This window comes from Homalodisca vitripennis, chromosome 3 (assembly GCF_021130785.1).
Source record: "Homalodisca vitripennis isolate AUS2020 chromosome 3, UT_GWSS_2.1, whole genome shotgun sequence".
Taxonomy (NCBI): domain Eukaryota; kingdom Metazoa; phylum Arthropoda; class Insecta; order Hemiptera; family Cicadellidae; genus Homalodisca; species Homalodisca vitripennis.
Window position 1 is genome coordinate 191,853,135 of NC_060209.1, and position 20,570 is coordinate 191,873,704.

Here is a 20,570-nt window from a genome sequence, read left to right on the forward strand (position 1 = left end):
TGACTATGTTAAATTTCTTTAAATCTAACTGAGGCGGGTCTAATAAATATTAATTTTGTGTGTATATATATAAACATCTTCTCTTCTTGTCACTATTCAGATTTTCTGTTACTTGTAGTAAGTAACAAACATAAGGTTTGTAATGTGACAGTTTGAAATTACAATCTACATAATGGCTCACGATTAATGATTAAGAAACAACTTTATAATTCTCAAAGTTTTTTCCAGATAAATACAGTTTGAATTTTTACTGTTATTCCAGAGTTACTCTAAATCTTAAATCAGGATGGAAAAAACATGATATACACTAATTAATATTTCGTGTTATACAGTTTGTCAGTTTATACTTGTAAATAGTTTTGTACTATCATTTTATACTAGTAGATAGTTTTATACTATCAGTTTATACTTGTAAATAGTTTTGTACTATCAGTTTATACTAGTAGTAGATAGTTTTGTACTATCAGTTTACACTAGTAGGCCTAGATAGTTTTGTACTATCAGTTTATACTTGTGGATAGTTTTGTACTATCAGTTTATACTTGTGGATAGTTTTGTACTATCAGTTTATACTTGTGGATAGTTTTGTACTATCAGTTACAAACAAAACAAAATTACATTCTCAATTGTATGTCCATGGTTTTCAGCGGCAAACAAGTTTCTCTTTTAGGGTAAGGTTTATTGTACCAACAAAATAATGCTGAACCTTCTTGTAGTGGTATACAGTTTCTGAAAGATTTAAAATATTTTAATATTGACTAGCTGTTGTATGATTGGAAATTATAGACTTATTAAACAATTATAAGGTGGTTGTACTTATTAATTTAATAACATTTTCTTATGAATTAATGATAGATGTAATGTTGCATATGTAATATTTGGTTAAACACACAGTTGACGATCAGTTCCAGGAGTTAAAAATCACAGTTCAAAATATACCACTTCTTGCGTTTATCAGTAAATATTAACATCATAGAATACAGCCTTTTCAAAAGAAAATTCAATACAAGATTTATGAGTAAAATGGAGTTCTTCTACCCAAGTCGTCATGCATAATGAGAAATCAGTTAAACATATGTTTGCAATTAATTCACTCGAACAAAATAATATATTGGTTGAAACTTACTAATTGGCTATTAATTATTTTTGTCAAGTGATTAGTAACACTAGATTTCGAATGAATATTCTCTGGACAGGACCACAAAAACCTTTGAAAAATATAGTTATTAGTCAATGTATTTTCTGTGGGTGGTTAAAAATCAATTTGATATTTATTACACTGAATATTTGTGGTAGGTGCTATTAACAAGGAGCAACAGAATGCTATAGTGGTAAAATCAGTATAGTAACTACTATGTTGTTGTCAATAGAGATATTTTAGAAAACTTTAAAATTAATTTATAGAGGCAAGTAGAAGGAGCATGTGCTCTCTGAGACCGATAGGTCGCAGCAAGTAGAAGGAGCATGTGCTATGTGCTCCCTGTGACCGATAGGTCGCAGCAAGTAGGAGCATGTGCTCCCTGAGACCGATAGGTCGCAGCAAGTAGAAGGAGCATGTGCTCCCTGAGACCGATAGGTCGCAGCAAGTAGGAGCATGTGCTCCCTGAGACCGATAGGTCGCAGCAAGTAGAAGGAGCATGTGCTCCCTGAGACCGATAGGTCGCAGCAAGTAGAAGGAGCATGTGCTCCTGTGACCGATAGGTCGCAGCAAGTAGGAGCTTGTGCTCTCTGAGACCGATAGGTCGCAGCAAGTAGAAGGAGCATGTGCTCCCTGTGACCGATATTTCGCAGCAAGTAGGAGCTTGTGCTCTCTGAGACCGATAGGTCGCAGCAAGTAGAAGGAGCATGTGCTCCCTGTGACCGATAGGTCGCAGCAAGTAGGAGCTTGTGCTCCCTGAGACCGATAGGTCGCAGCAAGTAGAAGGAGCATGTGCTCCCTGAGACCGATAGGTCGCAGCAAGTAGGAGCATGTGCTCCCTGAGACCGATAGGTCACAGCAAGTAGAAGGAGCATGTGCTCCCTGAGACCGATAGGTCGCAGCAAGTAGGAGCATGTGCTCCCTGAGACCGATAGGTCGCAGCAAGTAGAAGGAGCATGTGCTCCCTGAGACCGATAGGTCGCAGCAAGTAGGAGCATGTGCTCCCTGAGACCGATAGGTCGCAGCAAGTAGAAGGAGCATGTGCTCCCTGTGACCGATAGGTCGCAGCAAGTAGAAGGAGCATGTGCTCCCTGTGACCGATAGGTCGCAGCAAGTAGGAGCTTGTGCTCTCTGAGACCGATAGGTCGCAGCAAGTAGAAGGAGCATGTGCTCCTTGTGACCGATATTTCGCAGCAAGTAGGAGCTTGTGCTCCCTGAGACCGATAGGTCGCAGCAAGTAGAAGGAGCATGTGCTCCCTGAGACCGATAGGTCGCAGCAAGTAGGAGCTTGTGCTCTCTGAGACCGATAGGTTCGCAGCAAGTAGAAGGAGCATGTGCTCCCTAAGACCGATAGGTCGCAGCAAGTAGGAGCATGTGCTCCCGGAGACCGATAGGTTGCAGCAAGTAGAAGGAGCATGTGCTCCCTGAGACCGATAGGTCGCAGCAAGTAGGAGCATGTGCTCCCTGAGACCGATAGGTTGCAGCAAGTAGGAGCATGTGCTCCCTGAGACCGATAGGTCGCAGCAAGTAGGAGCTTGTGCTCTCTGAGATTAATGGGGAGCATCTTGCAACAAACATGCCTTTCCATCAGTTCAATGTATCTGCTATTCTCTTTTATACTCATTTATTTTTTATATTTTTTTATTAATCAATAAATAACATATTTTTAGAAAGAGTTCTTTGGTAAAATTGGATAAAAATGTGGGTTTGATCAAATGTTTTAACAAGGTAACAGTAAAAACAAATCTGTGAAACCATACAACTTTGACATTTTGGACCACCCTCTATACAAGAAACTAAATAAATTTAATCTTTTTTTATCAAGTGAATAAAGATATTTAAAATTAGGTGGGGCTCAAACTATCTTTACATTTGAAAATCCTTCAAAAATAACCCCTACACCCTCAAAAGTGCCATTTGGGAGTATTTTTGGGTCCTAACAAATATTTTTCCCCCAAGTTCTTTTAGGTAAAAATATGGGGGATTTAGTTAAAATGAAGGTTTCTCGGTTCAGCCGCTATACATCGTGGACATGTGGTCTACCTCACCTTGTACATACAGGCTAATCCTATATAATGTTCCAATAAATATAAAACATGCTTTATTTTTGTACTTTTAAGTAGTAATCCTATGATTTATTTTTACCAAAAAATTGCTTTTTAGAAAAGATTGATTAAAAAATTTGTCAACTCTCTTCTTTTTTAATACAGTACTGTTAGTCAATTGTATGTAATTATTTTGTTACATTTAAATCTTTTCATACTGAGATATGTCATTCACAGAGAAAGAAATATTCATTAGAAATTACTTAAGTACCGGAAAGTCAGTTAAAAAAGCCATTAAAGCTACTTCAGATACATTATATGCAATGTTAAGGTCAGATGTATTGTGGCTGACAGATCTGCTTTAAGTAGTGCTTTATTGATTAGGAGTAGTGCTGCTGCAGCCAGCATTGCTAGCCAGAGGTATTCATGATGTCTTCTGGAATATTTATCCGTTATGTGAGCTATATCCTTTGTCGTATGTGAAAGTACATTTATGTTTTCTAGCTATGTGTGTTTTTCATTTGGCTCTCAAGCAGCACAGTATCTAGTCGTGTGCCAGTCTATGTAAGCCACCTGGAGCGCCTGGACACTTCCAGTAAGGGACATGATATCTAGTATCGGGCTGTGCAGTATAGTAAACTTGTTAGTTCTGGAAGTTAATGTGTTGATTGTAATTGTGCTGCAGGTAATATAATACCTTGTGGTGAGGATGCTGGTGACTTGTACGTAGGAGCAAGTAGATTCAGACAGGGATGGAGGAGTGGATGTCAAATGACTTGCTGGAGTGCTCAGTATGCCTGGAGCGCCTGGACACTTCCAGCAAGGGTCATGATGTCTGGTATCGGGCCGTGCAGTATAGTCAACTTGTTAGTTCTGGAAGTTAATGTGTTGATTGTAATTGTGCTGCAGGTAATACAATACCTTGTGGTGAGGATGCTGGTGACTTGTGTACATAGGAGCAAGTAGATTCAGACAGGGATGGAGGAGTGGATGCTGAATGACTTGCTGGAGTGCTCAGTATGCCTGGAGCGCCTGGACACTTCCAGCAAGGTTCTCCCTTGTCAGCACACCTTTTGTCGGAAGTGTCTGGAGGACATCTATACTACCAACAGGTATGCATGAAAATTTTATTCAATTCTGTAAAGACAAGAATATTAATTTGGTTAGTAAGTAGTAAACATTAAAAAAGTGTGTCTTTTTTTTAGAGTAAGATGTCTAGTCTGTATAAGGTTTATATTAGTTTGCTTTTCACAGTGGTGGATTTGAATATGTTACAGTTATAGTTATAAATATTTAAGTATTAAAAATGTAGAAAATATGTTCACTGTTACAAAGTTACGAAAACAACGTGTAGGCTAAAACTCAATCCAACTTTAAGAAATGTTTCATGTTCTTTTCAATAATAATGTCTACTGTATTGTATGGCTTGCAGTTTTATGAATATCTTCCCACAGTATTATTTAAGTAAATGAATACATATTTGTTTAAGTCATTTAAAACTGTGTTCAGGTGTTATTATTTAAGTACTGATAGTAGAAGTAGTTTGAAAGCTAAAGAAGAACAAGCAAGCTTGTGGAATTAAATTTATCTAACTGTCAGAAATAACAGGTTTATTAAATGGTGATTTTAATGATGAATTAAAACAATTATAAGGAGAGTATTACTTGGATAGTAACAACTGGCATTTGTAAGAAAAGTATTTTTGTCTGTTATAAAACCATAGTTTTCAATTTAAATGAAGTTATTAAACTGCTCATTAATCATCAAATGTTGTAACATTGTAATCTGACGACATATTAAACTCACTGTGATGTTGCAGAGAGCTGCGGTGTCCAGAGTGCCGGGTACTAGTAGATGCCAGAATAGATGAGCTACCGCCTAATGTTCTACTAATGCGTATACTGGAGGGCATGCGGAATGCTGGACCTAACAAACGCAACTCCACGGGCAGTGTGCGCCAAGCGTCTAGTAGTGTCCAACCTCCCAACACCCATGCTGTTCCCGAGCCCAACGCCCGGCTGCAACAACCTCTCTCTGGAGCTGCTGTCAAGGTAGCCACCTACCATATGCTTAATTCTCATCATAGCTAAGACAGAACGTTTCTTCAATTAAAGTACTTCCCAATTATATAAATAGTAAAGTAAAGAATTAAAACCCAGAAGATGAATTATGAAATTGCTATGGTATATTCAGTGAAAGATTGATTAAGAATGGATAGGTGTGCCGATGGCCGAGAGGTCTAAGACGCTGGACTTTGAGTCTGAGTTAGACACAGTGCAGGTTCGAATCCTGTCTATAACCTTTGCACTTTTTATCAGTTTTACCATTGACCTTGTACTGTATCGACTCTCCCCCCTATTTCTTTTTGATAAATTCCTCGCTCAGGCCAGTGGCCCATGAGTACGGGCAAAGTAAGACAAAAGGGGATTGGCTTCTCTTTTTTTTTAAAAAAAAAAAGAAAATAATGAAATATCGGTTACTTTCATATGAACATTTCCATACCAAGTTTATTTCACTACAACAAATAATAGTGGATTAGTTAAAGTTTTACTCAGTTTTTACTAATTGCTACTACTTCACTTAAATACACTAATTGAGTTTAAGGATTTTTTTTATTTCAGCCCGTATAACATATTTAAATTATATCCGCACATTACAGAGATTCTCTGTATAGAAAGGGATAAATAGATTTGTGTGAAGAAATATGTTAAGATGCAAGGAGATGTGATGATGAGAATATGCTACAGTAAGGATTTAATAGTGGAAGACCAAGGGAAGTTGGGGAAAGGAAGAGAAGGAGTGTGTTGTGAAAAAGGGAGCAGTGTGGAAAAGGATACTAAATAGAAGAGAATGAGAGATTAAGACGTGATGGATAGTTTAATGTGCCAAGTACAGCAGACATAATTCTGCCTGCAATTTATGCTGAATGATGATTATTATTATAGTAGCAGATAATTATTTGGAGAGGATTTTTATTTCCTGTGTTAATTCAGTAGGCTGTGTTAGACTGTGGGGACAAGACAGATAACTATGACACTGAGTATGAGTCATCGACTTGGAGTGGAATTACTCTAGTAACCCAGTTACTAGCATATCAGGCTATTGAATGGGACAGATATGATACGAATTTCACAAAATTGATAATGACCTGTCGTCATCAAATGATTGAGGAAGTGATGTCATCAAATTCACGTAGTCAAAACAACACTGAGTTGGATAAAATGTGAATCCCGTATCACTATAGTATTTTTATTTAAAGAAAGTCACAATCAGTGTAATATTAGCTAACATGTTATTTAATAATTAGTAAATAGTTAATTAAATTTACATAATATAGCAAAAACCAACTACAGAAGTTTAACAAAAGATTAAATATAAAAGATTTTAATATCTGAATGGTGAAGATCAGTTCGTAGCTTCATGTTGTTATTGAGATGGATGGGTCTATGGAGAATTGCTGAAATACTTACATAAATTGTAGTTATATAAGTAGAGTAAAACTGTGGCAAAGTATTTATACATAACTTGATCTAGGCCAAGCAAAAGAAGAAACTGCATTAAATGGAACACTTACACCAAAGGAATGTTAGAAGTCAAATATGTTAGCTAAATGATGTGAATTAGCTTTTCCTTGTATTAAGAGAAACGTATACGCACAAAGTTTCAAGTGTCTAGGACGTTTCCGTCAAGAGTTATCGCATAGACACACAGAAAACAACACAATTTTAAGAATGAACCTTAGCAATAGATAACTACAACACGTTTAATTTTTAGTTTGTGGTCTTTAACTTATTTCTAATTTTATAATGTATTATATGTGTATCTATCTATCTATCTATGTATTTATCCTCTGTTTTTCCATCTTTGGCATTAATTAATGATAATAGATTGCATTTCCCAATTCAGAGTAGGCTACAGTGTTTGTGTTACATTGAAAACTAAAGTAAATGTATGAACTTATAAATGACGTTCAAGAATAATTTAGCTTTTCAATTAAGTTGAGTTTGCATTTTGTATCATCTATTATAAAAAATTTGATCAGAATATATTTACTATGAAACCTAAAATGTTCGTTTAATGTTTAATGTAGTACCAATCGTACTAAACATGAAAATAGTAAATATTGACAAAACCTGTTTGTATACAGATTCCCAGCCAGCCATACGCAAGAGCAGTGTACGACTATCTCTCCAAGGAACCCGGGTAAGAGGCAATGTAGCGTACAGAGATTAGAGTAAGGTAGCCTATAGAGCATATCTCTACTGGCACATAAACATAGTAATCACCATCATTATCAATCACAGTATTGTTCAACTTTTATGTTGTTCTAAAATTGTATATTGTTAACTATCCAAACTAATTTAGTGCATTTCAAATTTAGGATTTTTATAAATTTAGTATGAATTTTTATAAACCCTCCAATATTAATTTTTTTAGTCCCTTATAAAAAAAATAACCAGATGTAAAAAAAAAATAAAATTAAATTTATGTTTAATATAATTTCTGAAACATTTGTTAATACATTTTGTATATGTAAAGTATATGTGTGCTTATATTATATAAACAAATTAATATTCAAATATATTTAACATATTATACAAGACTGTCACTTTTGCTACCTAAAATTTGTCAGGCCTGACATGTTTGTAGAATTAATGAAAACAGTTACATTCTGTTAAATCATATTAAATTGTTAACAAAAGAGTATTGTTTTATTTAAATTTATGAACATTTATTAAGTTTGATTTATATTTTATTTTTATACATGTCATGGCTAATATATTATATATACATATATTTATGCAAAAAGAACTATCAAGTATGAAAATGTATAATTATTACATTTTAATAGAGTATAGGATATTTTCAGAAAAACTCTCCATTCCGAAGTGTATCAATCAATATACAATTTAAAGTTTACAAAATAAACACAACAAACTATGAAATTTCTAAAATTAGATGAAGCTATTGAACCATTCGTATTATTGTGGAATTTTTGATATGGACTTTATTCTATAGTAAATGTCTCTGGGCTTGAGAACGGAATCCCTCAAATATGCTTTCTAGATTGGGTGAGTAAACAGAATTAGGTAACTGCACCCACACCTTCCCAGAATCCTTTTGCATCCTTTTGGATTTAAGTGCAGGCTCTTCGAATAAAAATGATAACATTGTGTATTGATTGTGGAAAATTAAATTTCACCCTAAATGAATGTTAATACTTTTGTAGTAACCGTCAAGAGTGTAGCAATCAACCAGAACTGGTGTCAAGTTCTTATTTTGTTCAAGTAAATGACTAGGATCTCTAATTTATCAGTTTACAGCCATCAACCATTATTTAATCAGGAGCTACTGGAAATGTTAGCTACAAAGACAGTTGCATGCAAACATAGATTCACCAGTCTTTAAACGGGTATTGCTGTGAAGGGGTTGATTACGTTACCGGAATGTTTTATATTGGCAGTACAATGGGCTTATTAGTATATTGACAGGACCTTTGCTTGATTAGCCTTTGAATTAATGTTTCAAATCAATGTTAATTTATTTATTAGATAATTGCTATTACTGTTGTAGATGGAGCTTATATTGGTACTGATAACTTACTTACATTAAAACATAAAACCTACATTTTTTATATTTGATATCGAAAGGCCTCACAAAAAATAAAAAGTGTTAAATATTGGTTTTATGTTTAAAGTAAGTAAAATTGCTATTACGTTTATATTTATTACAAATGAATGTTTTGATATATCCTCCTTAAGTTATTCAAAATGATCTAACCATTCATTTATTACTCAAATGATGTCTCAGTTTGATTGAATATTTTGTTACTTCAGTGACTTGAGCTTCAAGAAGGGAGATCTGATAATTCTACGCAAGAAGATAGACAGCAACTGGTACCATGGCGAGTGCGGCTCCAACCAAGGAGTTTTCCCACTCAGTTATGTGCAGGTAATGAACTCACACAAGTCTGTGTTAAACAACAGCAAATCATTAGTTAATAGTCAATCTCAAGTGCCTCTTGTTGTTGTTTATAAATATTTGAGTGGCGATCTTTTTATCATATTGTACTTTGACTTCATAAAGCGGTTTATGTCACCTTTATGTAGCATGGGGGCCTAAACATTCAACTTTGGCGTTCTTGTTCAGCCTCCCTTTCATTTCGTACAGTTTATAATACGTTTCAGGTAAAACTGCGGTATCGGAGAAGGAGAGGAAGCCAGTTTTTATCTCTAATTCTGTTGTCATGTAACAAATTTAAAATGTTACCAAATGGCGCAGTGTAGTGGGTACGGTGGTTATCGCAAGATAACCAGATCAAGCAACGTCGAGCGTGGCTGCTGCTTGGATAGGTGACCGCTGAGCGATCCTGTCCTTGCAAGCGGCCCGCCTGCCCGGCCATTGGTGATGGTTCGGAAGTCACCTTTAAGCCGTTGGTCCCCAGGTTAAGTGTTAGAGAGGGCTTCTTAGCCCTAACTTTGCCTGGTAAAATAAGACATTCTTTACTTTAGTTTACTTTATTTCTGGGATATTGCTAGACTTTATGAAAAACATTCATAAAAATAATAAGACTGCATGGTGTATAAGGTTTTGTAAATTGATTTTCTCCTTTGAGATCTACTTTTATAAACTGTAATCAGAAGTTCATTTTTGTGGTCTAACATTATGTATTGAAGTAAAAAATTTAAAAATTATAAACAATTTTACAATAATTAGAATGAAGGACATACAGAGTTGTGAGAAGGTCCAGTGCACCAGAAATATGTATAGAATTGCACTAGGAACAATATACTGTATCTCGTTTTTCATTTGAATAAAAAATATTATTTTTTTATTTTGCAATTATTGTATTAGTACACAAAAGTAAGAAACGTTCCGGGATTAGATTATTAATTTTTTATTCATAAAATTTAGTTTTTATAATGAATAAAAACACAATTTAGAAAATATTAACCTGTTCCATGAATTTTATGAATGAGCATCCACTTTCTACTTGCAGTAAGTTAAAATAAAATGTGTAGTAAATCCAACAGTAAAAATAACTGATTTAGTAACAAATATGAAAATACCTGTATCTTGAAATAATTGCACAAAATTAATTTGTGATTAGTTGTGTAAAAATAAATTATAAAAGCTATATATATCATAATATTATATAGAATATTGTATTGTGTAGCAATACATACATTTGAGTAAGAAAGTGGACCGGAATGTTAAATATCACATTCAATAAATATCTGTATATTAAATACAGAGTGCAACATAGCTTGTCTGTTGACTCAAACAGCAACAGCCTAAACACTTCAAGAAAGCCCTGAATGAATAGCTCCAAGAGAGACCCTTCTACAACGAAGACGAATTTTTACACTCTGACCTATTTATGTAATACGTTATTTGCTATCAATTTTATTTGTTATGTAAACAAAAATGTAATGACTCAATTACTGTTCTCTATGATGATGTAATAAAGATATTTTGTCTATTGACTGTCATATTTTTTAACCAAACTGAGGATAAGTGCTTTCGGGACAGGTGCCTTTGTTAAATCTTGATGGAGTCTAACTTTAGTTAGCTAACTCAGTGTAGTAACAATAATCTGCTAATATTGATGTTTTAATTTAAAAAAATTTAGTTCTCCATATTTTGTTTCTTAGCTATACCTCCTCAGCATCTCCTTTCAAACTGTTGTAGTTCTCCTAGATTCTTCTCTCATTGACTTCATAATTCCTAATTCTCTTTCTTGTAGTCAGTCTCCTCAGAAACACCTCACAATCAACTAGTAACTCGCTCCTGTCCCTGTAGTACTGCGTACACTAATAATGGTACGAGCCGTGTTTTACACCTTAGTGATTACTTTACGCCTTACTATACTTACTACTGCAATCATGATCGTCTTTGTTCACAATTGTTCATTTACTACCTTATCATTTTCATGCACCACAATGCTTGAGTGTTTAAAATGGTGTAACATCTTTATCCCTTTCTCCTCCAGCTTCTCTCACCTCTTCCCTCCTTGTTCTCTGTCATGTTATTGTGTTCACACACTTACTTTTGTCAAATGTTACCCCAAAAAGGTGTTTTCTCATATACACGTACATCCAACTATTCCTACATCTCTTACACTCAGTTACTCTTAAAGTCACCCGAATTTTCCATGACATTCTTCTTATCCTATGGTGATTAACTTATACACAAAGTTAAATTAAATCTATATAATGGGTATAATGAAGCCAAGACTAGAGTAATAAAGTTCGGAAAAGGAATTACATCATAAGAGGGTTACAAATAGACACAGTCTGATGTAAACGTTATTTTCAAAGTTGATTAATGATGTCTAAGAATCCATTACAAGTTGTGTGTTTGTTGTAGATCATGACACCTCTGCCCAGCCACATCCCTCAGTGTAAGGCCCTCTACGACTTCCGGATGACCAATGACGATGAGGACGGCTGTCTCACCTTTAACAAGGTTCATTTTACACTATAACCCAGTTAATTGTTGCTAATTGTTAAGGAAATGATCTCAATCTTATTTTGCCAAATATTGTAGACTATTAATAAAACTTGTATTTTTGGTGTACAGTTGTAACTTAAAAAATTAAGAGCTATGGAAATAGTGTGATGAGTAAATTAATTAAATGCTCAGAAGTTCAATCAAGACACTGATTGTTGTTTGACAGCTCTAGTAGCAGAATCAGTTGTACAGTGTTTACCAGAATGTGGTCACAGGTCACCACCAGACCAAGTGAATAGACAGGCCCAGGCGACGTTGCCACAGTGTTTAACTGTGCAAACCTCAATCTAACTCTGATTTGCAGTTGGCAGTACTACTTGGTAGTATCTGACTAAAGGTCTAATCAAAAATATAGCACTAAATGCTATTACAGTTTACTGTATTATATATGATTACTTTTATTGTTTAACTAGCGGGCCCGGCGCGCTTTGCTGCGCATTTCAATAATTTTTTTTGCAAAAGTTGCCCGCGGCTTCGCACGCAATTTCCCGTTGAAAACAGTACACTATATTCACTTATTCTTTTTCTATCACATTCTAAACATTGCTGAGATAATTGATAGTCGTTCCATCGTGAGCCTCTTGGGCGTATTATGAAGGTATGTACCATATTCCTGCCTCTATCTAGCTGTTACCCATGGCTTCGCACGCAAATCTTAAGAACCGAAGTCCTTATATTACTTAGTAAATTTTTTTTTTACTATAATAAATTTTAGATTAAATTAGTTATATATCTCCGATGCCACGATTGAGCTTGCTTTGTTGTCTCGATCGAGAGAATATGTACACACGGAGTTTTGAGAACCATACTTCTGTCAAAAAAAACAACTAAGGTTGATTTTATAACATTCTTTATATTTGTAGCCAACGTAAGATAGTAATTATGATATCTGAATTACTCTTCTGATCAAGCATGAGCATGGTTTATATTAAATAAATATTGCAGTTAAAGGTGAATTTTTACGTCAAATTTGAATTGTATTATCTGGATAGTAAAGTCTATGTTTAACAGTGATTGCAAAAACAGTTTTAAACAAAATTTGTCGTTTCTCTTAAGCTTACTCTATGCTTTAAAACTATAAGTGTAATATATGTTTACAAAGAACAGCTGATTAAAAATTTGAAAAGACGTTAACATATGTTTGCTGCAATGCATTTCTTATGGGTATTTCTGTAACCAGTGGGGCGGAATCCTGAATCGGGAAAGGGATGGGCATAGCTTATAAACCTTCTCCGTGGAAAAATACATATACGTACAAATTTTCATCATGATCGGTCCAATAGTTCACGATTCCATAAAGGACAAACATACAAACATTCATTTTTATATATATAGATAATATTATTACAAAATAACCAAGGAACAAAAAAAACAAAAATCGTCTTAATTAACGTGATACGGATAGTGCATCATATGGTACAACAATCTATCCATATGAGGTTGCATAGGCCTAAATTACAGTAGAACCCCTCATATCCGGCCACCACGGGACCGAGCCCTTGGCCGGATAACGATTCAGCCGGATAAACCAACCTACAGTTCACAGCACTTGACGAAACAAAACAATTGTACTGTACTGTACTAACCGCACTGGAAATAATCAACGAACTGTTTACAGGTTAAACCTATTAGCTCAACTGAGGACAACACAGGAAAATGTAAACAAATAGATACACCAAAATAACGCAAGAGTCGTGGGAGACTAGTGCGTGCAACTGCGCGTCTGCAAGCCGTGGTAAATAAATTTCGATATTGGCTTCCGGGAAGTGGCCGGATAAACCGAGGTGCGGTAAAACCGAGGCCGGATATGAGGGGTTCTACTGTATAAAAGATTTTAAATGCACATTATATTTAACTAATCTGCTACACTGTGTTGCTTAAATTGTCCACAAATTGTGCGAAAGCTACTATCAAAGGTTTACAAATTTATGAGAACCGAAGTGCGTTACAAAACCAAGAGTTGCCCTAACAAATTCCACCTGAATTATATCTCTGAAAAGTAATGTAGTTTTTAGTTGTATTTGATAACGTTCTACCAAATTAAATGTTAGAAAACATAACATGATTCAACTATGTAATGCTGTTATTATATATCAAATATTTATATTTTCTAACTATTAAATATGAAAAATTAATGTTTTTTGTTATTTTTGACTTCTTAGTTTATATTACAGCTAAGTTAATATAAAGTTTTAAATGTAATGTTCTTCGTAGTCTAATATGATGCAATAATTCCTTTCAACCCATTTATCTTTTACTCATTTGCTATTGGCCTCTGGTCAGTCGTAGGTGTTGCTTGACGAATGCAGACATATTGTGACCTCTATTCTGTAGTTCAGTTTTAATAATTAGTGTTGTGTTTAGTTTTTATTAAATGCATGTTTTAGAGTTAGTGAAGTTGACACACAACAATCACAACATCACACAATCACAACAAGGTGTGTCACAACGCTCTGGTATGATTTGTTTATTTTAACTTGGTTTGTAATTATGTGTTAGGTTATTCATTTACCTGAAGAAGAGATCAGAATTGTTACTGATTTTTTGTAACACTGAACGATGGTAAATGTCCGGAAAATCCTGTATCCTTCACAACCCTTCTATCGTCAAAAAAAAACTTCAAACATTGGAGTGTGGCGTGTTACAGGGTGAAGTGATCACTGTGATCAGGAGAGTAGACGAGAACTGGGCGGAGGGCAAGCTCAGTGACCGCATCGGTATCTTCCCTCTGGCCTTCGTGGAGATGAACAGCATCGCCCGTGCACTCATGAAGCTTTCCTCCAAGTGAGTTCTCCAGTCATTTGTTTTTTATGTTTATAAAAAATATATTTAAGTTACTAAAGATGTTATGATTAATTTTAAAATCAAAAGAACAATAGGTGAGTTGACTGTGCCTTATTAGGTTTGCCAGAATCCCACTTGTTCGATAACACATTAAACACCTCACTGTTTCAATTTAACATCTGATGACAGGTGGCTATTTACAGTGTGACCAAAATATCTCAAGATTTTACCTTATTACACAGTTTATTGTGTTTTTTTAATGTTTCAATACAGTGTGAACCGGGAAATGAGATAATAATCTCGACACTGCTTGTGTAGGCCTGAGAACTAAGGAAACTGTCTTGTGTTGTGAACTTTCTCTTCTCTCACCAGGGGCAGATTTAGCATGAAGTTTGGAGAGAGGGCACATCTGGGGTTTATGGAATAATTTTATCATGATGAAATGTAATGAAGTAGCAGTGAAATATTATTGCTAATTGTAACCAAGGCTCCATTCAGGTTTTTGTTTTATAATATCTTGTTACTTTAATGTAACTTTTCTTTGAATTTTAATAAATATTTTTAGTTTGTTCTTGATGTTGCCAGCAAATGTTTTCTGGACAGCTGAGAACTTTTCAAATGGAGAAATGAGCAAGACCATCTAGGTCAAACATAAACAAATATGATAATGTAGAAAACATTTTCTTAGAGAGCTATAAGTCCATGGTACCTTTAGACACTGATAATTAAATTAAAAATTTCTTTCTTAAGATTTAATAGTCTTCCATGATGAACTTGTAAGTCAGTCCTGTAATTCTTCAACCCAGAAGTTTACTCAGGGTTGGAGTGTTTATTTTAATATTTATAGTTAAACTAGCAGTTGCCCGCGGCTTCGCACGCAATTTCCCGTTGAAAACAGTACACTATATTCACTTATTCTTTTTCTATCACATTCTAAACATTGATGAGATAATTGATAGTCGTTCCATCGTGAGCCTCTTGGACGCATTATGAAGGTATGTATCATATTCCTGCCTCTCTCTTTCGTGGTTTTTGCTAGGTGTTGATAAGTTATTCAGAACAATTAATGTATATGGATGAATCTCGGTAAACTAATTAGGTTATAAAGAATCAAATTCGGTCTGTTAAAATTAATTTTCTGTCTAAGATATTTCCAGTATTATTTAGGAGTGTGCCTTCAAGAAAATGTATCAAAGAAACCCAATTTCGATCATAAAGTGTCTTCTTTCGACTCTTCATTTATCTTCCATGTAACCAAATTCGATTACCTTATGTGCAAACATTCACGGATTTTTACAATGAGGTTGTTTTCATAATAGCGTTTAATAGTATTTTCATTGCATTAGATAGTTTATTAATCATTGGTGCAATCTGAATTTTAAATTAGGCAATGACGTCTTCTATGCAACCTGCATTACACTACTGATCAAGCACTTTACAATAAAAATTTTCTAAATTTTAAATGTAAACAAATGTTTCTGCCTCTTTGATGAACTTCAGCTGAAAGTATTAACAGCTGTTAAGTATCCGCTTGCTTTGTATTATGTGTTGTAGCGCAGTCTGTCAGATCCAATATAAAACACTCTAACATCAACAACGATTTATAATTAAACATTTAATTAATACATTTTATTCGTTTATATTCACGACATAAGCGAATAATTCAGATAATAACTATCCTATCTTCTAAGTTAGACTAAATTACGGATACATGTGAAATTTGATTGAAATTGGTTCAGTCGTTTTGGAGTTTATTGGCAACATACATCGTGACTCAAGATTTTTATATATATAGATAATTGAATGTGAATGATGCTAGTTGAACTCAATATATAAGCAATAAAGTATTGTCCGTATGTTCCAGTGCCCAGCCCGGACCATCACGGCTGGCTCCCCCCACTCCTACCACTGAGGACGTCACACCCCTCATACCTACTGACCACAGTCGCGTTCTTGCTCAGGTAACTCCGTAGTTAGTGTAATATGCATAAAATTGTGTTATCTAGTACGAGAAATAATTCTATATTACATTACCTGTAAGATTAGTTAAATGTCAAATAAATCTTAATAAAGTAAAATAAAACAATAAAAAGTAGTACATTAAAGTTTAATAACACAGCCACTTATACATATAGTTTAAGTTGTATGTGGTTGAAGCAACCCCAGGTCAGGAATTCTTGCTCAAGTAGAAGGATCTTTCCCAAAAGCAAAATTGCTAATTCTTTTTTCAATTCTGGATTTCATTTCTTCCAAGATTTTTTTTTTGTAGGGAATGAAGAATATATGCTCCAGCATAATTATCTTCAAAAACTATCTAATTCTTGCTAAAATTTTTTTTAGAAAAAGTAAGGGATTTTACAAAGCAATAATGTTCTTGCTTCTAATCTCTGCTTGGTTATAATTTATCTGAACATAGATTTTCAATATTGAAATGTATTAATGGAAAAATTTTATCGTCAGTTTTGTACACTTGTGAAAAACACTGTACATTCCACTACTCGTGCAACTGAGCTTATTATCACAGTTTGAACCAGTCCAGTGACACTGACATCATTTCATATTTAAAAACTGGAAAAAAGGAAAGTTTTCATTGAACTGTCTTTTCTGATTCGCTAGAAACACTTTTTACTGAAAATCTTTAAATATTCAAAGGGTGTACTTCATCTTTGTTGACATTCTGTCTGCAGCCTCAACACCAGCCGCAACATGTGATGGGAGGGTCGGATTCTTCGAGCTCGACGACACTCACATCGCCCTCATCGTCTTCTTCCTCTACCCCCGCCACCTCCAGCAGTAGTACTGCCCCCAGCTCACCCACCTCACCTCCTGCCCAACCTCCACCCACCTCTGCTCAACCCCCACCCAGCAAGAGACACAGCTTCAGTGTGCTGCATCACCCGCACAATAGGTGAGTAGTCCTACTACATTTGCATCAAATTATCAAAAAGTTGGCAGTCAGTACATACCTGTATAAGCAGATGTGTATTATTACCAGTTTCTGTTCAAAATATGCTCTCTGAAGACGGTTCTCCACAGTGAGGGCAAAATATTTTGAGAATTTAATTGTGTTATGAACTTGAAAGCTTCATTGTTAGTTGTTAAGTATATTCCAAATTATTTTAGAACTTATGTTTGAGATACTAATGAAAAGTTAATAATATAAACCTGAGACTGTTATCTTTGTATTAGTATGTGTCAAAGCCAAATCTCAAATGCACTGAACCTTCAATGAAGATTCGGGTCCTAGAATTGATCGATGAGATTCAATAATCGATTTTTGGAATAAGTATCAACTCTAACTCAGTCTTACTGCTCTTTACACCTTGGATCTGTGAAGATCCAACTCATCATTAATTATTGGCTGTTCGGTATTACACAAATTACCAATCATTGCAACCTCTTTATTGTATTTTGTTTATGAAAAATCGTAAATAGATACTCCAATTGACAAATTATGGTATTTTGTAAATAATATTTTGCTTGCAGCTGGCATTTTCAATTTTTACTTTTCATGCATCGTCACTAGTCTGCAGTCTGCACTAGTCACAGATGGCAGTACATAAACCCCTTTTAGTCATACTTTGTGTTTAAAACTTGTTTGGAAAAAAACAGACAACTTTATTAAAAAATCATCGTATTTTATTAAATAACATTTTACTTGCTGCAGTTATTGTTTTCTGTAGTTATCTTCATGTCTTATCTCGAGTCTGCTCATGAATGTCAATTTAATCAACAAAGTATCGTAGAAGTATTTTATATAATTTGCACAAGTAAACTTATGTGTACTGCAAGTGCTGCTGTATATAGTCTACTTGTAGGACTGCCATTGTGGAGTATGTGACTGTGTGGCAGTGACAGTTGTTGTGTTTCCAGACATTCAGCTGAGATACTCAGTCCCACGGACACAACGCAGGACCCGTCGTCACCTCAGGTCAGTACCACTGCATTTGTATCAACTAAATCATATATGCCTTTCATCTATAAAATTTGTTATATCACCGAAAGTAACAAATATAAGGAATCAAACCATACAATTATAAAGCAATATGGTGTCTTTTTATTTTGTTTTAGCTGATCCAGAAAAATAAGGATTACAAAATATGAAACAGATAAGATGTTGAAGTTATCCTTATCTGTGGTTGACAGTTTAAAAAGTGTTGCATAAGTATGTGTTGACACATATTGGCTCATTATGGTTGTCATCTGACGAAATTATACTTGTAAGTAGTGATGTAAGTCAAGTTTAACAAGTGCTGTGGCTATTTTAACCTTTGTGATGTACTGTGGAGCAGACCAACGGTGGTGTGGATTGTGTGGAGCGTGTGCGGCGCGCTTCTGAGATTCCCCCGCCACAAGGGACTCCTCACTCGTCCCTACAGCTGCCCGCCGCGTACGTGGCACTCTACCCCGTACAAGCCCCAGAAAGCTGACGAGTTGGAACTGAAGAGGGGGAGTGTCTACACGGTCACCGAGCGTTGCCAGGACGGTTGGTTCAAGGGCACGGCCAACCGTAGCCACAAGTGTGGTGTCTTTCCTGGCAACTATGTTGCCCCCGCCAAGTAAGTGCATGCCACTATTGTAACCTTGCCACTGCTTACTCCCCACAGGCTTGTGCAATACGTTTACTGAACGTATTAAGGGGAAGAATCTAAAATGAACAAGTTACATGATTGTATGGTTTGTTCAAAACGCATTCTACCGTACATCTAAAATTTAATATACACATTTTTATGACACTCTGTTCTATTTTGTGGCATTGAAACTATGTTACATTTTATAAACATTGATCCGTTTACTAGTAATTCCAATATTTATACAAAAGTGTGTTGTATCTGAGGAAATACGGATCTGCTACATCACATCAATATTTCCCGTATTGTTTCGTAAGTTATAATTTTATGTTGTAGCCTGAACACATATAAAATTAGAACTATGTGATCTAGCACAGAAACATTTCCATGTGGTTTCGGTTGTTGCCAATAGAGTGCAGTGGCTTGTTATTCTTGGTTAAAAAAATGGTGTACTTACAATTTCTTGCCGATTCACTGTTGTTTGTTAAAATTTTATTTTTGTTTTTTATATTGTAGCCGTTTTAGCAAATTGTATTGTTGACAAAATACTTTAAATGACTCACTTTTTGGAGTACTACCACTACAGTGAAGAAACCCACGAGTCAGAGCTTTAGTATGTCTCCCAGCAGTAAGTGATACAAAATCATGAGAATTAATTATATTGGAAGGTAAATAGAAGGTAATGTACCTTGACATGTAACACCTACAATCAAATACCATAAGGTTTGAACCATGGTACATCACTTCGGACTTAAGTTATTAAAATGAGAAGTCTGAAGTGGGCAGAATTACAATTTACATCAGAGTTACAGGAAGGATAAGAAAGCATAGTCGATAAGTCAATCTTCACTTGCCCCTTGAATTATTTTTAATCTCGCATAACAATAGTTAAGAATTTGCAATAAGCAACAAGATTAATTATAACTTAAAGTAATTTATGTAAATTAATTTAAGTTATATAGTTATATATTATATAGTTATATATTAAGTTATATATTAACAATACACTATATAGTTTTTATTTAAACATTTTTAGTACATTATATGAAAGGATTTAAAGTCAATGTCATAATACTACATGAGTGATTGTACAATTTAATACTAGATATTGGAAACTCGTCTGATCAAAGAACAACTGTTATTTATTCTTTGTGCAGTAATTGAAAATCCTACAATCTTACAAGTTGCACATAGTTACTTCAATAAGTCACTTTTCTTAAGTTCAGTTTCAATAAAGGGATGAAAACATGGAAGAAAAAAGATTTGTTTTTATAAAGAAATGTCTGTAAAATCCATGGAATATCACATTTTTCACCAAATAATAAAGAAATTGGCTAATATAAGTGTTATGACAACATTAGTAAGGAATATCTGAGAGACTGAAGATATTTCCTTTAGCCATGTAGCGGACTGCAGCTAACGATATCTGCATTGTAATGCGTGCTTTGTTGTTGACAACACATAGAAACAATGCAGGTGAATTGGATACAACACAGTTAGAGTATTCTGCGCTATGTT

The 20,570-nt window shown here is 34.7% G+C and overlaps 1 protein-coding gene across 1 annotated transcript in view; it reads left to right on the forward strand.

Moving 5' to 3' along the window:
* The window catches only part of LOC124357925 (E3 ubiquitin-protein ligase SH3RF1), a 45,229-nt gene that overhangs the window by 5,147 nt on the left and 19,512 nt on the right, over positions 1-20,570 (forward strand). The window contains 11 exon segments of the mRNA XM_046810047.1: positions 4,093-4,295; positions 5,003-5,234; positions 7,331-7,386; positions 9,021-9,135; positions 11,554-11,652; positions 14,345-14,481; positions 16,346-16,442; positions 17,169-17,389; positions 18,355-18,412; positions 18,774-18,887; positions 18,889-19,040. Coding sequence (XP_046666003.1) covers positions 4,162-4,295; positions 5,003-5,234; positions 7,331-7,386; positions 9,021-9,135; positions 11,554-11,652; positions 14,345-14,481; positions 16,346-16,442; positions 17,169-17,389; positions 18,355-18,412; positions 18,774-18,887; positions 18,889-19,040 — 1,415 coding nt within the window. The 5' untranslated portion in view covers positions 4,093-4,161.